Here is a 23,762-nt window from a genome sequence, read left to right as displayed (position 1 = left end):
TGATTTTTACATAATTCTTTCACTGCTTGATATATAAACTTGTTGTTAAGCGAATAAAAAAAGAAATGGCGAAAATCGGGAGTATTTGGACCCGCTATTATCAAAAAATTAAAGTAAGAACGGTAAAAATTTTAAAATTTTAATTTTCAAATGCGAATATCTCCTAAACTATAAGAGATAATTTGATGCTACGACGACATTTTTTATAGTGCTCGATGAGGAGATTCTGTATACGAAATTTTTTTTAATCGGAACTCAAATGAAGAAATAGGATCGTTTTAAAAATTTAACATAGCCGAGGTGTCCTAATTTGAGGAACCCCCGCCGGGCCCCTGGTTGGCCTATAAGGTCCAAATTCAAAACCTAAACTCGACAACACCTCCTTTTTGTACATACCAAATTTCATTAAAATCGGATTAACCGTTTAGAAGTTACCGAATTATTTCCCTCTTTTTTTTTTCCTATACCACTGTGAGACGGTACGAACAATATTACGATGTATTTTGAACTGAATGACAAACTCTACATAGCCGTGATCTCTTAATGGTGGGTGTAAAAGAGATATTCACTATCACTCCTGAAAATGAAGTTTGACAAAACAAATTTTTTGTTCAAGAATTCATATTTTAAAATTAACAAACTAAACTTTTAGGGCCAATCTTTATGATACCCTACACCAGTTATGAATATTAAATGTGATTTATTCTTTAAAATAAATTATTGTTCGATACATTTAAGGAATTTATGAATGAAAATCAAATTTTCTGAAAGAGGCTTTATATAGGGGCTAAGGGCAAATATGGACCAAGCCCGATAAAGTTTTGTGAATATATTTATATAATTTTTATTTCTCCTGAATTTCATCGCGATATTTTGTTTATAAGTTAATTTTGGACATTCAAGTTATTTTCTTAAAGGGTCTTTAGATGGGAGCTAGGGTCAAATGAGGCCCGATCTTTATGAAATTTGGCAAGGTCATCAAGGCTTATATAAAACTTAGTCATGCCGTTTTTTATCACAATTAATTCATTTTTAGATTAACTTATCTGATTATTAACTGGCATTTGATTGCCAACTCAAAAACCGCCTCTAAATGATCTAATAATTGTGGTAACAGAAAGAGGAGCCAATATATATAATATATATTCATTGTATAAATCGTCCTCTTCTTAGTTAGTTAGTTGGTTAGTTAGTTAGTTAGTTAGTTAGTTAGTTAGATTTTTAGTTACTTAGTTAGTTCAGTTCTAGTACTTGAAGCAAACGGACGTGTTTTTTAAGCTCCATAAAACCTATTTAAAATTCTATAAATAAAATAAACAATTAACATTGAAATATAAAACAAAAATCTGTGTAAAAAACAATTATAAAAATCTTTCAAATAAAGTGATTTTTGTGCATTTTAAAAATTCAAAACACATAAACAAACACACTATCTAAAAACTAAACAAATATTAAAAAATTAAGAGCGATAAAATGAGTCAAACTATACTCAGCCACTAGTGCAAAAAAGAAATAACAACAACATATGTAAAGTGCTTCAACTGTAACATGAACTACCACTTTCTGCCTTGCTGTCCACTCTCTGAGAACATATATCTTAGTATGTCTTGTGAGAGGAAAACATCTTGGAAGTGTCATAATTGTAAGCCGAGAAGTAGGTCTCCTAATACATCGTATAAAAATATATATATTCGGGGAAGATAACAAGAAAAGCAGGCACGTTCTGAAGATGATAAGGAAAATGAGCAAACCAAAAAATGTTTACAGTCATTCATGAGCCCGCTAATTCAAGAGCATGTTCTCAATCCGACATCGATTTATTTAATAGAAGATTGAAAAAAGTAAATACAGCAATTGAGGAACTTTCTTCAAATGTAAGTTTACTAAATATGAAAATATCAGGCCAAATCCGAAACTCCCTTACGACAATAACTGACACTCTCTCTACATTAGTGAACCAAGTAAAAGAGCTTATTGACAAAGATATACAAAAGGAAGTTAGAATTACCAATGTTGAAACTCGTATGAATAAGATGGAATAACAAATGATCAGCCGTAACATTTAGATCAAAAATTATTAAAAAAAATAAACAAATATCTGCATACGAAGTGATTAAAACAATTGGTATATTATTAAATGTAGAAATTGATGAGAGAGACATTAACCAAACCTATCGTACAAGGAGAATAAGTGATAATTGTCGAGTTCTCTACGTACAACAAGAAAACAGAGCTTATGAGTAAGATCAAAAATCATAGAGTTGATGCAAATATTATAAAAGAAACGAAAACAATAAATACATCTATATTAATGATTAATTAACGTTTAGCAATCGTCGCCTTCTATGGCTAGCTAAAACCAAAGCCAAAGATGCCAATAGGAGGTTTGTATGGATTAAGAGTGCTATATTCGGCTGTGCCGAATCTTATATACCCTTCACAATAGTGTATTTTAAACATATTAGTTTTATAAATTTTAAATTTTTCCCGTCTACATTATTACTAAACCAAAAGAAAAACAAAATGAACATCAACAACGCTAAATGAAATAAAAAACAAAATTCACAAGGCATCTAAAACAACAGACATCTATACACACATAACGAAAAACACAGAAAAACAAAAACAAAATAAACAACGCAATAAAACCAACCTACATCGAAATATACGAACAGAATATACAAAAACAAAACAAAAAGAAAATACACAACTCAATGACGCCAACAGCAGACAGACGGACATGGCTTAATCGACTCCTCTATCTATAAGGATCCAGAATATATACACTTTATAGGGTCGGAAAATTATATTATAGAAATTACAAACGGAATGACAAACTTATATATACCCTTCTCACGAAGGTGAAGGGTATAAAAATAGAAATATCTTCGCCCGAAAGAATGAAAACTCCCCTTTATTCGTAATCAACAACACAACAGATATTGAAAATATAAATAGTACAAATTAAACTAAATTTTTCTTAATTTTTTCGAGATTTTTATATATTTTTGTATTAAAAAATTAATAATATTCAAACAATAAATAACTTTAGTGAAATTAAACCAGACTCTTTAAGTTATCCCAAAACTTTAATAAATATGAATATTCGATCACTGCGCCTTAATTTTGCGTCTTTTCTCCCAACAATTAATAATATATTACACTAATATATGTTTCAAAATAATGTTGAAACAAATATTAGTGACAATGAAAACAATTTTTACAATATAAAAGGTTTCAACTCTCTATTCCTCAATAGAGAGGGTAGAGGTGGTGGAATTGCTGTATATATTGCCGAAAGTTTAATTTTCAAGCGTATACCAATAAATACAAACTCCTTTGAAATATTTTAAATTGATGTCAATATCAACAAACAAATATTTTCTCTTCTCTCCCTATATCGCCACCCTCATGAAAGTATTCCATTGTTTACCGAAGATTTCGACTCAATTATAAACAAAATAAGGAAAAAACAAGAAACCATACTAGTTGAAGACGTAAACATTGATATCTTAAGGGTAAACAATACAACAACAACATATCTCAATATGATTACAAGTAATGGTAAAGTAAAGATATAAAGAGAAACACAAAAACATGTATTGATCATCTGTTTATAAAAAACAATAATGTAACAACAAGTACGCAAACATCAATAATTACAACAAACATATCTGATCATTACTCGCTCTTTTGTTGTGTAAATGAAAACGAGAAAAAACAAGCTATGGAAATAAATAAACAATACCAGGGTTTGCAATTAAACAATAATAAAATTAATAAACAAATAAAGAAAATGAACTGGAATGCAAATAAAATAAAATGAATGTAATAGAGATCGTCAAATCCATGGATTAGTGAAGAAATAATCATTTACTGTGGCATAAGGAATAAACTTTTTAAAAAATAGAAAAATAATCGAAATAATAAAAAATATGAAAGTGAATATAAAACATTTCGGAACTTTTTTACCAAAAAAATAAATTTTGAAAAAAAAACATGGCAATTAATTAATAAACTAATAGGAAAAAAACTACAAATATTGAAAATTTCATACTAAATTCTTTCAAAAACAATGATTTAAATAGTATTGTCAATAAATTCGCAAATATATTATATTTTAAAATCATTAACCGCAAGGAAAAGCTTGGTTATTGACGGCAGAGGAGCAAAAGATCTAAAATATAACGCTAATGACTTAACATCGATAATAACAAAATTTATAAACTCTAGTTTGGGACATGTAATATACCAGATTTACTTAATACATCGATAGTGAGACCCATACACAAGAGCGGAAACCAAGCAAACATAAACAACTACAGGCCGATATCTATTTTATCAATTTTCGAAAAAAACCTTGATGAAGTTATTGTAAGGCTTACGAACTACCTACAAAAATACGAAATTATCTGCTTAAACCAATATGGGTTTCAAAGGGTAAAAACATAAACAAACTCCTAGGAAATTTTTCTACATACATTAACGGAAACTTAAATAAAAACAAGCACGTACTGGTCTTATTCATAGACTTTAGTAAGGCATTTGACACACTTTCGCACAAGAATATGATTTTAACTTTGGAGAATATTAGTGTTAAATTAAAATTTTAAATTGGTTCATAAACTATCTTGAATGTAGAACTTACTTAATAAAAATAAACATCAAGTTAAGCATAAAAATTGATTCTGATTGCGGGGTGCACCGAGGATCGAAACTCGGACCACTATTCTACATTATATACACAAATAAATTGATGAATTGTTTTAAAAAAGACAATGGACTTATAATTAACGCAAGCAAAACAAAAGTTATGCATATAAAACCTCCACATCTTCAAAATTCAAATATATTAAAATACCAATGCTTATAGTAGTATATAGGCGAAACTAGTTGTCAAGGACCTAAGTTCCCCGTCAAAGACCTAACTGGTGAGAATGTATTAGTAGAAGCAAACAAATAAACACAGTTGTTCAAAAGGTACTAAATAAAAAATGTATTTCTTGATGTTATTTTTTGTGTTTTCTTTTTTCAGTTTTAATTGAAACGAAATGTCAAAGAATAAAAAATATTTTTTTTTCGTTTTTAAATATAAATTTTTTCGGGGTTTTAAATAAATGGAAAGTGTTGCAAAAAATAATAAGCAATAAGTTTAAGTGATAAGAAAAACTAATAAGTGCTAATATCCTTGCAATTTTGCGAAGAAAATTTTAAGTTTACTGAGTACGTTTAGTTTTCACAAGTTTATTTTATTATCTCAGAGCTAGTCTGTGTTAATAGAATAAAAATTTTTGTTTGAAAACCGCTTCAGTTTCGCCTATATGTACTACTATATGGTACAATGCCTCCACAATAAATCTACAAACAACACAAATGATACTTGTGCAACACTAATAGAAAATGTCGAAATATACAACTACCTTGGAGTATATATCGATAGCAATTTTAAATGGAATTTCCACATAAAAAATTTACAAAAGAAATTACGAAGATCAGCGTATATGCTCTTTTATCTTAGTAACTGCTCCACTTACAATGTATTAAGCCAAGTTTATTTCTCCCTAGCGGAATCCTATATCCGTCACGGAATAACCGCATGGGGAAATGTGAAATATAGCAGTACCCTTTAAAAAAACACAAAACCAAATCTTAAAAATTCTATGGAAAAACCAACAATACAATACAAATTATAGTAACAATATCCAATAAAATACACATCTTAAAATAATAACGTACACTTTAATGTATCTAACTACCAACAAACTAACAACATAAATCACATTAATAACAAACAAAACACAGAAAAAAACAATTCAAAATAGAAACTACAATAAAGCAACCTCAACAAATATTACAAAAAATCTACACTCATAAGCGTCAAAAACTTATACTTTTCTACAATTGCGAAAGAATTCTTTAATAACACCTCATACTTGAAGCCAGCATGTCCATAATACCAGATGCCTTTCCCAGGGAAGATTCAATGTATACCAATTTACAAACGAATACGGAAGAAGCACACTGAATGTCATATTGTCAACAATACTAAATAAAATACCTACAACTATAATTAGTGAAACAAATTCGAAAAAACGAAATACACTAATTAAAACATATTTAATTAATTTGCATAATGTAAAATTATTTTTTTTTTTAATTTTTATAATGAATTATTAAAAAAACGCAAAAAACTGTAATATATTTATGTAAATATCATGTATAAGGAGTGAGATCGAAAAATTCTTAACACACGTTTTTCATTACATTTTTCAACCAAAGTATTATTTGATTTTTTTGATCAAGTTACCTTTGAAAAACATGTCAGTTATTATGTGTAATGTCAATTATATTAATTTTTTTGTTAATCTGATTAAAATGAGTGACCAGAAAAAAGTGCGTACTGAAATTAGTAAATATTTTCAACTAAACCCAACTTGGTCTTACAAAAAGTTGGCCAAGCATACAAAGGTCTGCCGTCAAACTGGAACGCTGCTAAAAATTTAGAGGTCAAAAACAGAGCACGGAAATCGAAGTCAAGTTTTATAAAAAAATATTCTTGCTGCATAATGGATGACGAAACGTATGTTCTGGCAGATTTTTCGCAACTTCCAGGTCAAAAGTTTTATGTTGCTGATGCTCGAGGGAATGTTGGTACGAAAAGTTAAAGCTAATGCAGGTTTAAAAAACATACAAGGCTCAAAAAGTTCCTGACAGGAACGCTGCTAAAAATTTAGAGGCCAAAAACAGAGCACGGAAATTGAAGTCAAGTTTTATAAAAAAATATTTTTGCTGCATAATGGATGACGAAATGTATGTTCTGGCAGATTTTTCCAGGTCAAAAGTTTTATGTTGCTGATGCTCGAGGGAATGTTGAAGAAAAGTTTAGGACCCAAAAGCAGACAAAATTTCCCAGAAAGTTCTTGGTATGGCAAGCAATATGCAGTTGCGGCAAAAGAAGCCAATCATTTGTTACAACGGGCTCTATAAATACCGAAATTTACATCAAGGAATGTTTACAAAAAAGGCTGCTTCCATTCATAAGACTTCATAATGTGTCCACTTATTTTTGGCCTGACATGGCATCCTGTCACTATGGTAAACAAGCCCTTGAGTGGTACAAGAACAATAATGTGGTATTTGTACCAAGAGAGGCAAATCCTCCAAACTGCTCTTGTTAAAAGAGAATTGAAGAGTACAAAAAAGGTGTCCAAAAGTGTGGTAGATTTTAAACGGAGATGGACTACATGTTCGAGCAAAGTGACAGAAAGCACTATAAAAACGTTAATGGAAGGGTTTCCGAAAAGGGTTCAAAATTTCATCACTAGTAATTTAAACTATAAAAATATTTTTTTTTGTAAATTGTAATAATAATTTGAATCAAATAAAAAAAAAAAATAAAGCTGTAAGTTTAGTGGTTTCTTTTTTATAAACATATATGTATGTTAAGAATTTTTCGATCTCACTCCTTAATTTAGAAGTTCATATAAATATTCTGGTGCATTTTTTATTTTCATTTTCTGTATAAATATTAGAGTATTTAATTCTAGTCTTTGTTTTATGCTCATCCATCTTAAATAGTTCAACATAAATTCTATTGGGGTATATCTATTATATTTCAATATTGACCGCATAGCCTTATTTTGTAGTTTTTGCAATTATTTATTGTTGTATGGTAACCTTTCATTCTAATATTTCAGAACATTTGCTAAATCATGTACATATATAATAAAGTGAAGTTATGACTGTATTAGTATAAGTGTGAAGTAACTATGTAATTTTAAGACGAGTAATTAAGAAGTTTTGAAGAATATAACATTGGCGACGAGGAGAAAAAAAGTGCAAAGAAATTTGATTGAAAGACAAAAAAAAATACCTATAAATTTATCATTAAAAAAATAATGTAAAACATTAAATTTAAAATAAATATTGTTTTATCAATCATTTAATTTTTTTGTTAAGTATAAGTATAAAGTATAAGTATAAAAAAAGCACTACAAAAAAATGGAAGCTGCAATAACTTCACTATTACAACAATTAAAAGATCAACAGCACCAAGATCATCTGGCAATGCAACAATTGATGAAGAATTTGGCACCATATAGATCAGAAGCAACCAGTAAGGGTGAGAGTGCAGAATTTCTGATCGAAGCACTGGCATCAAATATCACCGAGTTTCATCACGATAAACATAACCTCACATTCGACATGTGATACTCAAGGTACGAAGATTTGTTCTCGGTAGATGCTGCCAAACTTGATGATGCGGCAAAAGTCCGTTTGTTGCTTAGAAAGCTTAGCCCAATGGTACACAGCAAATATCCAAAAACCACCAGCTATGAAACAAAAAGCATTTTTGCAGTTTTTTGATTGACACACAAGAAAATATATTTGTGTTGAAGTCAATAACACGTTGATCAAGCTCCAGTTAGATACTGCTTCAGATATATCCATAATTTCAGAAAACACTTTTAAACAACTTCGTGTAAATAATGCTACGGAGGTAAAAGACACAGCCAGAAGTGCAACAGGCAAATTACCTTTATCATTTCAATTTGAATGCAGTTTAAAATTTCGTGATAAACAAGCGATGGTAACTTGTTACGTAACTCCTCTTAATGATTTAAATGTATTAGGATTGGACTGGATCCAAGCTTTAAAGCTAAATGAAATGACTACGACAATCTCAGTTGAAGGAAACTACTTTTGTTGTTAATGAGAAATCGTCTTTTTTAAAAGACTCATTTCCAGAAGTGTTCTAAGGAACTTTAGGGTTGTGTACAAAAAACAAAAGCACATTTGACAGTCAAGCCAAATCAAGAACCAGTTTTTCGTCCCAAGCGTCCGTCGTCGCGTATGCGGTGCAACATTTCGTAGAAGCAGAATTGGAACGGTTACAACAAATTGGTGTAATTTCACAAGTAAGTTATTCGGAATGGGCTGCACCTATAGTGGTTATTCAAAAACCAAACGGGTCCATCAGGATATGCGCCGTTTTTTCTACAGGTTTGAACAACGCTTTAGAACCACATCAGTACCCGCTGCCGTTGCCAGAAGACATTTTTCCAAAGATAAGCAACTCACAATATTTTAGCCACATCGATCTGTCCGAAGCATTCCTACAAATAGAGGTTGACGAAGAGTCTAGATATCTTCTCACAATTAAACCACATGGGGCTGTATAATCGTATGGTGTTTGGAGTAAAAACATTCCCAGCCATATTTCAGCAGATTATGGACAAAATGTTAGCAGGTATGGAAAACGTAGCCGCATATATCGATGATATATTTGTATCAGGTAAGGATATAACCGAACACAGCAACAACCTACAAGAAGTTCTACGTCGTATAAAAGATTATGGTTTTAAAATTAAATTTGAAAAATGTAAATTCTTTGCAACAGATAATTCGGGTATGTCATAAATCAAGAAGGTTTACAACCCGATTAAAATCGTATATCAGCCATTCAAAGAATGCCTGAACCAACAAATATTACAGAACTTCGTTCATTTCTCGGAGCTATAAATTTTTATGGAAAATTTGTTAGCCAAATGCGAGCACTAAGGGGTCCTTTAGATGAATTGTTAAAATCAAATGTAAAATGGCAGTGGACTCAAGTTCATAACAAATGTTTTTTTTTTCAAATTAATAGAAATTCTTTCGTCAAAATTACTCTTAACTCATTATGATCCAACAAAGAGCATTATTGTTGCGGCATATGCATCAAACTATGGTTTGGGAGCATGTATTCTTCACGAATATGCATACGGGAGTATTAAAACTATAAGTCACGCCTCAAGATCGTTGACCCCAGCCGAAAAAGCGTATAGCCAAATAGAAAAAGAAGCTTTGGCGTTGGTCTTTGCAATAACGAAATTTCATAAAATGATATTTGAAAGAAGGTTCAAGTTACAAACTGACCACAAGCCGTTACTTGCAATATTTGGAAAGAAGACGGGTATAGCAGTACACCAAGCAAATAGATTGCAACGATGGGCGGTTCAACTTTTAGCATACAATTTTGACATAAATTTTATTTCAACAAATAGTTTTGGTTATGCTGATAAGGAGTGAGATCGAAAAATTCTTAACACACGTTTTTCATTACATTTTGCAACCAAAGTATTATTTGATTTTTTTTTTTTTTTTGATCAAGTTACCTTTGAAAAACATGTCAGTTATTATGTGTAACGTCAATTATATTAATTTTTTTGTTAATCTGATTAAAATGAGTGACCAGAAAAAAGTGCGTACTGAAATTATTAAATATTTTCAACTAAACCCAACTTGGTCTTACAAAAAGTTGGCCAAGCATACAAAGGTCTGCCGTCAAACTGTTTCCAATGTTATTAAACAGTACCGGGAGAACTTGTCAGTTGATAGAAAACATGGTACAGGTAGAAGGAATGATCCACATGATGTTCTAAAGTCAAAAAATAGAACGCATTTTCAAAAGAGCTCCCAACACATCCGGTAGGAAAGCAGCTCAGTTAGCTCAGTGCTCGGACTATTTGGTACGAACAGTTAAAGCTAATGCAGGTTTAAAAACATACAAGGCTCAAAAAGTTCCTGACAGGAACGCTGCTAAAAATTTAGAGGCCAAAAACAGAGCACGGAAATTGAAGTCAAGTTTTATAAAAAAATATTCTTGCTGCATAATGGATGACGAAACGTATGTTCTGGCAGATTTTTCGCAACTTCCAGGTCAAAAGTTTTATGTTGCTGATGCTCGAGGGAATGTTGAAGAAAAGTTTAGGACCCAAAAGCAGACAAAATTTCCCAGAAAGTTCTTGGTATGGCAAGCAATATGCAGTTGCGGCAAAAGAAGCCAATCATTTGTTACAACGGGCTCTATAAATACCAAAATTTACATCAAGGAATGTTTACAAAAAAGGCTGCTTCCATTCATAAGACTTCATAATGTGTCCACTTATTTTTGGCCTGACTTGGCATCCTGTCACTATGGTAAACAAGCCCTTGAGTGGTACAAGAACAATAATGTGGTATTTGTACCAAGAGAGGCAAATCCTCCAAACTGCCCGGAGCTAAGGCCAGTGGAGAGATATTGGGCTCTTGTTAAAAGAGAATTGAAGAGTACAAAAAAGGTGTCCAAAAGTGTGGTAGATTTTAAACGGAGATGGACTACATGTTCGAGCAAAGTGACAAAAAGCACTATAAAAACGTTAATGGAAGGGTTTCCGAAAAGGGTTCAAAATTTCATCACTAGTGATTAAAACTATAAATTTTTTTTTTTTTGTAAATTGTAATAATAATTTGAATCAAATAAAAAAAAATAAAGCTGTAAGTTTAGTGGTTTCTTTTTCATAAACATATATGTATGTTAAGAATTTTTCGATCTCATTCCTTATTATGAAAGTTGTTTAAATGTAATGTAAGAAACTGAACTCAAACAAGCGAAGCTTCGCTTTTTTATACATTAGCTATATTTTTATTTTCGACCAACCAATCAATAAATTCAATTTAGTTTAGAAGAGAAAACTGAAGTTTTAAATAATGCAAATCTTTGTTACATTATTATACAAATGACGTTAATACATCAAACCATTCTATTAAAATAAATACATCTATAATATATTCATTGTTTCAAAAATATGTACAACCGATACAGGAAGCTAATTCCATTGGCTCTACAATTGAAAATGAATTAAATATATAAAAATACTAATGTGGCTTTACAAAATGAGTTTATTATTTTAAAATGACGGGAAAACATCATATATACTCAGAAAATACTCGGTAATGGGTTTGTACTGCCATAACCACTTACTCTTCAATGACTATTTAGTTGTCGTCTGCATTACTTTGAAGTACTCGAGTAATGATTTTATTTTAATCTGAAAAAAGTACCTTATTTTTAATTTTGTTTACACATTTTATTTAATCGTGTGTAAAGATTTGTTTTTTATAAAAAGAAAAATTTTGTATCTGAAAACTAATATTTGATGCGCAATAAAAAAGCTAAGCAGTGGTGCAGTGAGTAGAACGTTTAACTAACAAGCCGAAGTCCCTGGTTAGTATTCCCAATGGCTCCTTTTTATTATTAAAAACAAAACAACATACTCAATAACTTCTTTGTAAGCAAAATCAAGCCCCAATTCATCAATAGCATCTACTAAAAGCACCTTCGATGTCTAGGAAGGCAACAAGAGAGTAGTATGTGCTAGTGAACTTTCTATATGTCCCAATTGCGAATGTAGAGCCGTTTGCACACATTTGTCTTTGGTATAGGCATGTTGTGATATAGAGATTAATTCCATTGTAAAAGTCATATGTACATCATGATTCTTTCAGAAGAAATGACGCAAGCCTGATTGGTCTATATGTTTGGTATGTAATGTCTTTCCTCTTTTAGGAATAAAACTGCTGGTTTGCAGTTGCTTCTTCTTCCTCTGAATGTTGTCTCATTGTTTTTTCATTTTATTTATTCTTTATTCAATCTTTCTTATGTAGAAATTTAAAATAAGTATTAAAATCTTAACTTAAACTATAACTAACGTTGTTATTTCCGATGCAATTTCAACCAAAGTTCTCGATAATCTGCAACTTTCAAATGACAGCAACTCTGTGGCAAGGGAATTTGGGTGATCCATTAGTTTCGACAAGTAGGTTAAACAAGAGAATTTGATCTCCTCGCGTATTATGGGGACATTGAGATCCCTAAGAATATTACTGTTGCGAATGTACCACGGGGCATCTGTTATTGACCTTAACAGTGCTGACTGCTTTCTTTACAATATTTCAACATTAGATGAGAAGGCTGTTAACTACAGTATAGCCATATCGGTTTTATAACTGTTTTGTACAAAAGCACTTAAGTATTCCAAGTCTAGAGGACAATTTTCTTGCCTTAAAGTAAATGTAACGTGAGTATATTTTGTTGCGTTGAGCTTTATTTTCCATCTTTCCAGCCACTTTTCCAATTGGCCGATGTGAAACTGGAGTTGTTCAGAAGCTATTGAAAGGTTATCATGTATGCTTACAAAAGCGGTATCATCCGCAAATGTAGATGTGTGAGTCAGAGTCCCCTGGGGTACTCCAGCAGAAATTTTTCGACGTGAAGAGATCACATCTTTAGATCTGATTTGAAAAGATCTTTCATATATGTAATTTTTAAGCAGTTTGTGAACATTCGCAGTAATGTGATAATTTTGTGTATTAGTCCATCGTGCCAGACTTTATAGAAAGCTTCAGAAATATCTATGAATAATTCTGAGCAATATTGCTTGCTCTCGAAGGCCTTCCGAATAAGAGTAGTTATTCGATGTACCTGTTCGATAGCGCTGTGCTCTCTTCTGAAACCAAACTGATGGTCAGGAATAATGCAATTATCGTTAAGGCTTCCAAGCAATAACTTTTCAAAAAGTTTTAAGAATATAGAAAACAGACTAATGGGGCAGTATGTTGTCACTTGAGTAACATCTTTTCCCGGTTTTGGTATCATAACAATTTCGGATACTTTCCATCGAGTTAAAGATTAACAAAATAATTCTCAGTGCTGAATTGGGCAGGTTACTTATCATCGTGGTAGTAATTTTATCTATACCAGGTGTATTTTCGTGATCAATAAACGCCAACGTTGCAACATTGTTCATCTTGACGTCTTGACAAAGAAATACGAGCCGAGATGGTTTAAATCGGCTGCAGCGATGCCGTTTTGGGATTTTCCTACGATATTGGGTAGAATTTTTTTCATTTGGTAGGATGATAGTTTAAATCGATTTTTGGTAGATTTGTCAAAACCAAAGCTCTAAAAGAATTCATTCCTTAATTCTTTTTTTGAAAATTAGTTATATATTAAAGAATTAACAATTCTTCAAACTCATTCCCTTTGATTTTATTTTTGGTAGATTTGTCAAAACCAAAGCTCTAAAAGAATTCATTCCTTAATTCTTTTTTTGAAAATTAGTTATATTTTAAAGAATTAACAATTCTTCAAACTCATTCCCTTTGATTTTATTCCTAGAATTAATTCTTAAAGCTTTCAAAAATTCTCTAATTAATTAATTCCTATAGAATGTTAAATTCCTCCTGATTGAATTAATTTTGTTCGCATTCAATCTGCTACAAATTGAATTAAAATAAATTTTAACAATTCCTTTATACACAGCTTAAAACCCTTTTGCATTTTAGGTGACGAAATACCTTCATAAATAAGTCACACTTTTCTTAAAAACATTTTTATATTCTCAAAATTTGGTAGGTTTTAAACGATTTTGTTAGTTTTTTGATAAGAATGTGGTAGGATTAAAATTTGGTCAGTGGCAACTCTGGTCACAGCGTTCCATTTTAAATGGTTCTGAACACGTTTTGGTTGTTGCATAAGAATATATGTAAGTCATTGCTGTAGGACGATTTCCCCCAGCTGTTATGTAACGTTAAGGTTGACGTTACCAAACCTCTGTACTTAGCTTGCAGTTTTTTACTATAAATTAATGTAAATTCTTCATTGTATATTAATTCGAACTTGTGGTGTCTTCCAGGAATTAACTACCCCACTTCTGAGAATGTCAAATGACACTAGTATATTCAAATATAATCCAAATTAAAAAAGAACTAATTCAATTATTGTAATAAGGGACACATTTACTATAATTATTTCCAAAAGTTCTATTTTTAATCTTTTATTAATAATTTTCTTTCTTAACCCAAAATGTAAGAATCGCGTCGACTTATTCCTTATTCGCAACATTCGTAATGTGTTGTAGTTTTGTAGTCTTATTTTCATAACTTCACAATATTTTAACTCCCTTATACATAAACAAAATTTTATTTTATAAACCTTTTTAAAATAAAAATAATGATAAATAAATAAGAGATAAATACAAAACTATTGCATAGTCTAAAATGAAAACATAAAAGCATTTACTTATTTAAACTCTGACATTTTCATTTAATATATCGTTTGTTTTTAGAACTATTAAACGTTAATGGTGAGATCAATTTGGAACCAATGAGTATAAGTGTGGATTCATATGATATAAAATCTCACAAATTAAGTATTTGTACTAAATACTATAAAACACAAGTTTATCTCTTTGAATGTGAAGATATTAACGAAATTCCAGATGCAATAAAAAAGGATATAGAAGGCGTTATATTCTATTTTGACTCCAACGATGTAAGTACCATAGTAAGTAGTTTTTGTATGTTTTATAATTTCTTTTTTGAAATAATTGTATATTTTTAAAAATTGTTTTTAATTGTAAGCATCTTTGGTTCTTTGTTGACGGCAAGCGCAGAGAATGTACCGAACAATCGGCTTTTTATTGACAGTGTATACTACGTATAAAAAAATTATACGCACATATAAAAATTATATTCTCGAAAATTTTACCGTGTCTTCCTGTTAGTTTTTCCACACAAAGCGATAGGTTTTTTATTTTTAAATATAAATTAGGCCAGAAGTCACGCCCACATACAAAAAATATATTAAAGGTCGCATATCACAGAAACTGTAACAGATAGAGTCCTAAATTTGTTTCGGACAATTTTGACATCCGTAAGAACATTAGTGGAAGAATATGGCTAGAATGGAATGGGCGTGGCACCTTCCATATGTATAATATATTAGATCAGTATATCTAAATAAATAAATATAATAATATAATAAAACACAAAGGATTATTAGCTTTATAAAAGGATAAGAATTTATCTTCCTTTATTTGATATTTACCTTAAGAAAGTATGCACACAAGAAGTGCTCATTAAGTCGGATATCTGTGAAACTATTACACTATTGCAATATTTTATATGTTTAATTGTAAAAAAAAAATATGTAAAAAAATATGTATACCTGGAAAACAATTTTAGTTAGAATCTTCAAAATCGTAAAGTATAGATGGTATATAATATTATCAAGGATGCTGATTGAGAATGAGAGAAAAATATGGTATAAACTGTATTAAGATTAAAAATGCTTCATTTAATAATTTCTCTTATCCTGAATACTTATGGCCAAAAATCTAGTCAAGATTAAGCCGTGAGAATAGCAGGTCATTAAGTTTGAAGCCAGATATATCACGAATGTTAAATGTTATGTACTATCACAGCTAGCATTTGAAAGATTGTTGGATGATTAATTAGTCAATTGAGTTTTTTTTTTTGACTCAATATTATAGAAAATTTCAAAAGTACATTTGCAGATACCTTTTTGGCCGCATTGTGTTTCACAACCCACACAAGCCGGGTAATTATCAACATTTGAGATCAGAGGCATGGTATTTTCCAATATACTTCCCATTCGGATCTTCGATTTCGTACCAATTGTTGCCTAGTTTATCTTTAATTCTACATTTGAGGTATTTAGGCGTGAACTTTTTATTGATATATATATACGATTTGCTCTTTCTTAAATTTAATTGGTCTCCTTCGAAGATTGTATGATGTAGCGGCTTTATCGTGAGCCTGAGTCATGTTTTCCCGTATGTTCAATCTTACTTTGGCCTACTTATCAATATTGTTTAAAAACTCACATTTTCTCCCAAAAAGCAACCATTTTCTTCTAAAATTTTATAAGTCGAACCGTTTTGTAATTTTTTTGGCAAATGCCGCATAATAAGGCGAGCATTTTATCGCCGAATGGTAATCATTTTGTAATATTAATATTTTGGATATATTCATCAATCTCTATGCTTTTTGTGGCCTTGTAAAAAGCAACAAATTTTTGTAATTATTTCTTGATTTGCACGTTCTGACGCATTTGACTGTTGTGCATAAAACCTAGTAGTAATATGTGAAATCTCATACAAATCGTAAAACTCTTTTATTTCCTTTCAGAGAAATTGTTTTGCATTATCGCTGTGTATATACCTAGGAACTCCAAAAGTTTGGAAAAGTTCGTATTCGAAAAACAAGCAATATATGTTTTAACGTCTTTAATCATTGTGAGCCAATAGTATTTTTGGCGAATTCTTGAAATAGTTTTCATGAAAACACCATGACATGAGGCTTCGGAATCATGAGAAGATTTAATAACATTGTGTACTTAAGATTGCAGAACCCATACACGCCACGAACTATATTCCTCATTTTTTAAACTAAGTTCAAATATTAAATTGTCGAATAGGCATAGATCTGGTAACACAGCTAGGTTTTCCGATTTCTTGAAATATATTTCATGAAACACCATGACAGGAATCATGAGAACATTTAATAACTTTGTGCACTAAATATTGCGGAACCCATACACGAACGTCCACTTAAACCCTTCTGTGACATGAGCCACCTAAATGAGGAGTGATCCGTAATAATTCGGAAACATAAACCTTCAATATAAGAACTATACCTGGTGACGCTACTTCTGACAAAAGACTGATGTTTGATTCAAAACTCGAACTACAAACCAATAAATCGTCTAGATATATAAACACATTTTCGCGAAATCATGACGGTATAACTTTGTCCATGAGACGGCTCATGGTTTGAGGACCGCTTCATAAACCAAAAGGCATGTTGATATAGAGGTTTACCGGGTATCACAAACGGGTTTCTCTTTGGATGAATCTGTTTAATTTTTAAAAATGCGTCTTTTAAGTCGATATATATCCGGGTCTAGTGCAAAATCACGCCAAAAGTTGATTCCAAAGTACGCGTGCTGACTAAGTGACATATAGTTGCAAAACTCTACAACACATAGTTTATAGCCGTTTGCAGTACGTATGGAAGAGCTCATACTTGTATAAGAGATATTATTCTTCTCAAGAAAAGCTAAGCAGTCTAGTAAACCTGTTAATGTATCGTCCATTACCTTAACCTTTACAAAGGGGGTATCGTCAGAACTATTAATTACAGTTGACTCCAGAATTTAACAAAAAAATTTTCGTTTCTTAAAGCGTATTCTCTCCGGGGAGTTTTCCCGTTTTTCCTACCGAGCGCGTCCCCGGGTGATGTATAGGGGGTGGTGATGGACCATCTGTCCTCCCCCAGGTTTGGTTGACTTAAGCTGAGGGAGGGCAGATTGTCCACCACCTGGGAATATTATATTCCCCGCGGACCAAAAAAAAAACTAAAAAAGACAAAATGGAAAATAAATAACCCAGTACCGGAGTCACGTGTTTTCGTCATCCTGCAATCGTGAACAAAATACTACTACGGAAAGAAAAGGATGTTCTCGGAGAAAGCTCTTCTAATATATAGTCGAATCCAACCCAAACTTCACTCAAAGGAACCTCAAATCAGAATCCCGAGAGTAAGAAAGAGAGGCTAGACGGTAAAAAATGAAAAGAGACGCCATCATACGCCAAAGTTGCCAAAAGAAGACTCCGGGACGATCTCTGCTATGCAGTTTACGATGCCGGTAATCCGACAGGCAAAATTGCGAGTTCAGCATGGGCGTAATGTTGATGAGGTTGGCATCTATCCAATGTGTTAGCACCCTAAAGAACTTGGTGGAAAGTATCCCTCCTCCCTGGGACGGCGCTAAGCTGGGACTGGCAAGGAAGAGCGGGCTTCGGGTGTTCTTAAAGTCCACTGTCTAAATAAAAGGACTGGGTACAATGACTGAGGTTATCCAAATAACCCTCCATCGGAGTGAGACGGCTACCAACGCTGATACAGGGTCTCGACCGAGAACATGTATCTTATGTCGCAAGAACTTGTGTTTTCTCCTCTCAACAGGATTATCCACATCGGATGCAACGGTGCTGAAGCAAGGTCGTGGCAACATATTCCTTGCATCTGTTTACCACCAACGTCGGAGCTGATAAAACTGGTAGAAGAGGCACAAAATTTGACAATTGTAATAGGTTGTGATGCCAACTCCCACCATGTAGTTTGGGGTAGTACAAACACCAATCGCAGAGGACAAGCCCTCATGGATTACCTTAATACTAAAGACTTGATCACATCGAATTTAGCTACCTTTGTCAATAGAATCAGAGAAGAAGTATTAAGGAGTGAGATCGAAAAATTCTTAACACACGTTTTTCATTACATTTTTCAACCAAAGTATTATTTGATTTTTTTTTTTGATCAAGTTACCTTTGAAAAACATGTCAGTTATTATGTGTAATGTCAATTATATTAATTTTTTTGTTAATCTGATTAAAATGAGTGACCAGAAAAAAGTGCGTACTGAAATTATTAAATATTTTCAACTAAACCCAACTTGGTCTTACAAAAAGTTGGCCAAGCATACAAAGGTCTGCCGTCAAACTCTTTCCAATGTTATTAAACAGTACCGGGAGAACTTGTCAGTTGATAGAAAACATGGTTCAGGTAGAAGGAATGGTCCACATGATGTTTCTAAAGCCAATAAAATAGAAAAGAGCTCCCAACACATCCGGTAGGAAAGCAGCTCGGTTAGCTCAGTGCTCAGACTATTTGGTACGAAAAGTTAAAGCTAATGCAGGTTTAAAAACCTACAAGGCTCAAAAAGTTCCTGACAGGAACGCTGCTAAAAATTTAGAGGCCAAAAACAAAGCACGGAAATTGAAGTCAAGTTTTATAAAAAAAATATTCTTGCTGCATAATGGATGACGAAACGTATGTTCTGGCAGATTTTTCGCAACTTCCAGGTCAAAAGTTTTATGTTGCTGATGCTCGAGGGAATGTTGAAGAAAAGTTTAGGACCCAAGAGCAGACAAAATTTCCCAGAAAGTTCTTGGTATGGCAAGCAATATGCAGTTGCGGCAAAAGAAGCCAATCATTTGTTACAACGGGCTCTATAAATACCGAAATTTACATCAAGGAATGTTTACAAAAAAGGCTGCTTCCATTCATAAGACTTCATAATGTGTCCACTTATTTTTGGCCTGACTTGGCATCCTGTCACTATGGTAAACTAGCCCTTGAGTGGTACAAGAACAATAATGTGGTATTTGTACCAAGAGAGGCAAATCCTCCAAACTGCCCGGAGCTAAGGCCAGTGGAGAGATATTGGGCTCTTGTTAAAAGAGAATTGAAGAGTACAAAAAAGGTGTCCAAAAGTGTGGTAGATTTAAAAGGAGATGGACTACATGTTCGAGCAAAGTGACAGAAAGCACTATAAAAACGTTAATGGAAGGGTTTCCGAAAAGGGTTCAAAATTTCATCACTAGTGATTAAAACTATAAAAATATTTTTTTTTTTTTTGTAAATTGTAATAATAATTTGAATCAAATAAAAAAAAATAAAGCTGTAAGTTTAGTGGTTTCTTTTTTATAAACATATATGTGTGTTAAGAATTTTTCGATCTCACTCCTTAGATATAACTATATGTTCAGAAGAGCTTATAAACGAAATTCAGGATTGGAGAGTTTCGGACGAGCACTCTGATTCTGATTCTTTTCTGATCATCGGTACATAAGATTTAAAATATTAAGATCACAATGAAACTCCTAATGTACTCCCATTTCCCACCCGGTATATCGAATAACATAGATGGACCGATTTTGGAGGAAGGAGAGGCTAACAAGGAAATTGTAATTACATCTGATATTGTTAAAGGGGCAATTAAGAGCTACGCTCCCTATAAAGCTGCAGGGACGGATGGCATTTTCCCGGCACTCTTACAGATGGAAGCGGGACTGGTTTCCGTACATCTGTCTCAGATATTTACTACATGCTTGAAATTCACATATACGCCCATTAAATGACAGGATGCAAGGGTAATATTTATACCTAAGCCAGGGAAACCTAGTTATGCGACACCTAAGTCTTATCGACCTATAAGTCTTACACCTTTCTACTTAAAACCTCGAAACGGATAGTCGATAGTATGGTTAAAAACAGTATCCCCGAAAAGGACCTAAAATTCGGTGGAAACCGCCTTAAACGAAGTTGTCCCCTACATATACACTGACGGTATGTATTGACATCGAAGGCGCCTTCAATAACGTGCACACTGATACTCTTATAAAATCCTAGTCCAGTTTTATGTTGACCGGGTGCTCCGCAACAGGATCAACCACATGCTAAGGAATAGATGGATAAGCTGCTATACAACTATCAGGAAAAAAGTATTTCGCGGTATACCACATGGTGGCATTTTGTCACTTTTACTCTGGGTTACCACGATTAATAGCCTCCTAAGGACCATAACCGAGAAAGGACTTAGGCATGTCTGCTATGCAGACGAAGTCGTAATACTTTTAAAGGAAAGGGATCCAAATTACTTGTGTAGAAGAGCTGAGGGGCTCTGAATACGGCCTTAAGCTGGGCTCAACCGAGAGGCCTCAATGTTAACCTGGCAAAAACGGAAATCTGTCTTTTCAGAAGAACGTCTTATTTTTCTACGTTCCATCAATGCTATCAAGGAATCGAAAGAATTCGCTGCATTAGGTTGTTTGGAATAAGCGCTGTTGCCAGAAGCAGAAATGTGTGCAAATGGATCAACATTTGGGTTAAGGAAGGATCTTGGAGGAATATTCTCAGAATCTGCCGCGAAGCTAAATTTTGTCCTGGAAGAGATTAACAGATGTCAAACTAGTTGAGCGGTCTTGATACAGAGTGCATAACTTTTGGTTTTGTATCATTATTACCCTGAAGATATTTCCAAATTGCCTAAAAATGTTGCTGCACAATTTGTATTTTGTCAAATATTCATCTATTAATCCAATAATGCCTAGATTTTATTTTTCCCCCATAATATATATACAAATTTGTAAACGTTAAAATTATTCTTTCTTGATTTTATTTTAAAAAATAATTAGTTTTTGTTATCAACCTAAAATTAACGAGTTAAGATTAAATTATAGATTTAATTTCTAGTTAAAGCATTCTCATGTGAAAACTATGTATAAAATTATATGTATACTAATAAATAATAAAATAAAATTAAAACTTGTTAAAACACTCAAATGTTTAACTTACTTTGGCCAATTTTAAGGACCGTACGCGAAATTGCTGTTATCCACAAAAAACTGCAATTTTTCCAAAAAAATTGAAGCACTTTTAATTTAGAATTTTGTTCAATTTTCATGAACTGGAAACAAAATTTTTTGTTAATTTATTGACATTTCATTTTTGTTGTTGTTGAATTTTATTTTACAAACAGAGTTTCAATTTTTGGTATTGAAAATTCAAACAAATTTAAAATTGTAATTTTTTATAAAACTCTGTGTGTTTAGAATGCACCAATACAAATACATTTTTGTTACCAACACATATTTAGAGTTAGGTACTTTTTTACTACCACATGCTTAGAGTTAGGTATTACTGTCAAAGAGTCGGACTACTTGTTATACTTTGTTTACAGTGTAAATTTTACACCTTTCAGAACAAGTTAAGAATTTTGGCATCAACTTGTTAGAGCATATTTTTGCATATTTTACCCATAAAAGCTTAATATATGAATTAAAACAAAATTGATGAACCTGCAATAATTTTCTTCGCAATTCTCATATGTAACATATTGTTCATCTGCAATACTATTGCAGTTAGAATTTTCAAAATCGCTAAGTGGGTTTTTTAATTTATACTAAAGCCTAAAACAAAAAATATTAGCATAGTAATTATTTTTAAAAATAAAACTATATATTAAATTTTAACAAGTGATAAATAAATCATTAATGTATTGTTTTAGAATTGAAATGAAATATATTGTCATCAAATGAAATTATAATAAACCTTTAGGAAAAATTGCATAATTTAATAACTAAATAATTATTTGTTTTGATTATTATGTATATAATTTCGATTGGGGTAGCGAGGCACACCGGGTATTAGATAGTGTTTAATATAATTTTTTAAGTTTAAAAAAGTATCAGTCGAAGAACAAAAAAGTACCGAAAAATCTATTTATTATTAAATATGTTGGTGTTTCTAAATCTAAATTTTTTATATAAATCGAATAAATTGTTATATTTTCATATGCATACGTTAAAACATATGCATAACGTAAAACGAAAACGATGTTGTATAAAAAAGTACCAAAATGAAAAACTTATGAAGAAGTCAAACATATTTGTTGAATGTTACCAAACAACAATTTTTACCCGTTAATTTCCTCAAGGGAATGAATTTTAAAAAATTAACAGACACCTGTATGCTTATTTTTTAAGCGAACGATAAGCTTTAAACCTTTTCTGGTTTAAAAAGTATACTTTTTTAGTTTTGTTCTTAAAAACAAAAAGGAGCCAGTGAGAATTAATAAACTTCGGTTTTTTAATTAAATGTTCTAATCGCTACACCACTGCTTAGCTATTTTGTTGCGCGTCAAATAATGGTTTTCAGATACACAATTCTTGACACGCAATTAAATAAAATGTGCAAACAAAATGACAAAGCCGAAAATAGAGTACTTCTTTATCAGATTAAAAGAAAGTCATTACTCTAGAACTTTAAGACGGCAAGTTAATTGTCATTGAAAAGTAATAAAACCTATTTTAATTATTTCTTCACTAGCATTACAACTCATTATTTATTACGGTGATGTCATTTTAGGCAAGTACTTATTCGCTAGCTTACAAATAGAGATATAAAGAATTACATTTTGCTACAAAGAAGTTGTTACGTAAGTTTTTTGGCTTTAAAAAAAGAAGAAGCCACTGAGAATACTAACCAGGGACTTCGGCTTGTTAGTTAAATGTTACTCACTGCTTAGCTATTTTATTGCGCGTCAAATAACACAAAGTTAATGTAGTTTTCTTTTTTATAAAACACAATTCTTAACACACAATTTAATAAAACGTTTTTGCTGTCTAATTATATAATATTATGAAGTCTTAAGTACAATTTTTAAAACAAATTTTAGAGCAATACCTAATTGCAATTTTATAAGAAACAGTCTGAATTTTAAGAAAACATTAATACTCATACTCATAACA

At 31.8% G+C, this 23,762-nt stretch overlaps 1 protein-coding gene across 4 annotated transcripts in view; it reads left to right on the top strand.

Moving 5' to 3' along the window:
- Positions 1-23,762, top strand: part of LOC124419980 — a 110,522-nt gene that overhangs the window by 28,170 nt on the left and 58,590 nt on the right. For 3 of the 4 annotated variants that reach the window (XM_046951336.1, XM_046951338.1, XM_046951335.1), the window contains exon 2: positions 14,931-15,148. In XM_046951336.1, the coding sequence (XP_046807292.1) occupies positions 14,931-15,148 (218 nt within the window). The remainder of the gene's footprint in view (positions 1-14,930; positions 15,149-23,762) is intronic. The other variant, XM_046951337.1, reaches the window with a different exon arrangement.

This window comes from Lucilia cuprina, chromosome 5, assembly GCF_022045245.1.
Source record: "Lucilia cuprina isolate Lc7/37 chromosome 5, ASM2204524v1, whole genome shotgun sequence".
Taxonomy (NCBI): domain Eukaryota; kingdom Metazoa; phylum Arthropoda; class Insecta; order Diptera; family Calliphoridae; genus Lucilia; species Lucilia cuprina.
This window is presented reverse-complemented; position numbering and strand designations above follow the sequence as displayed.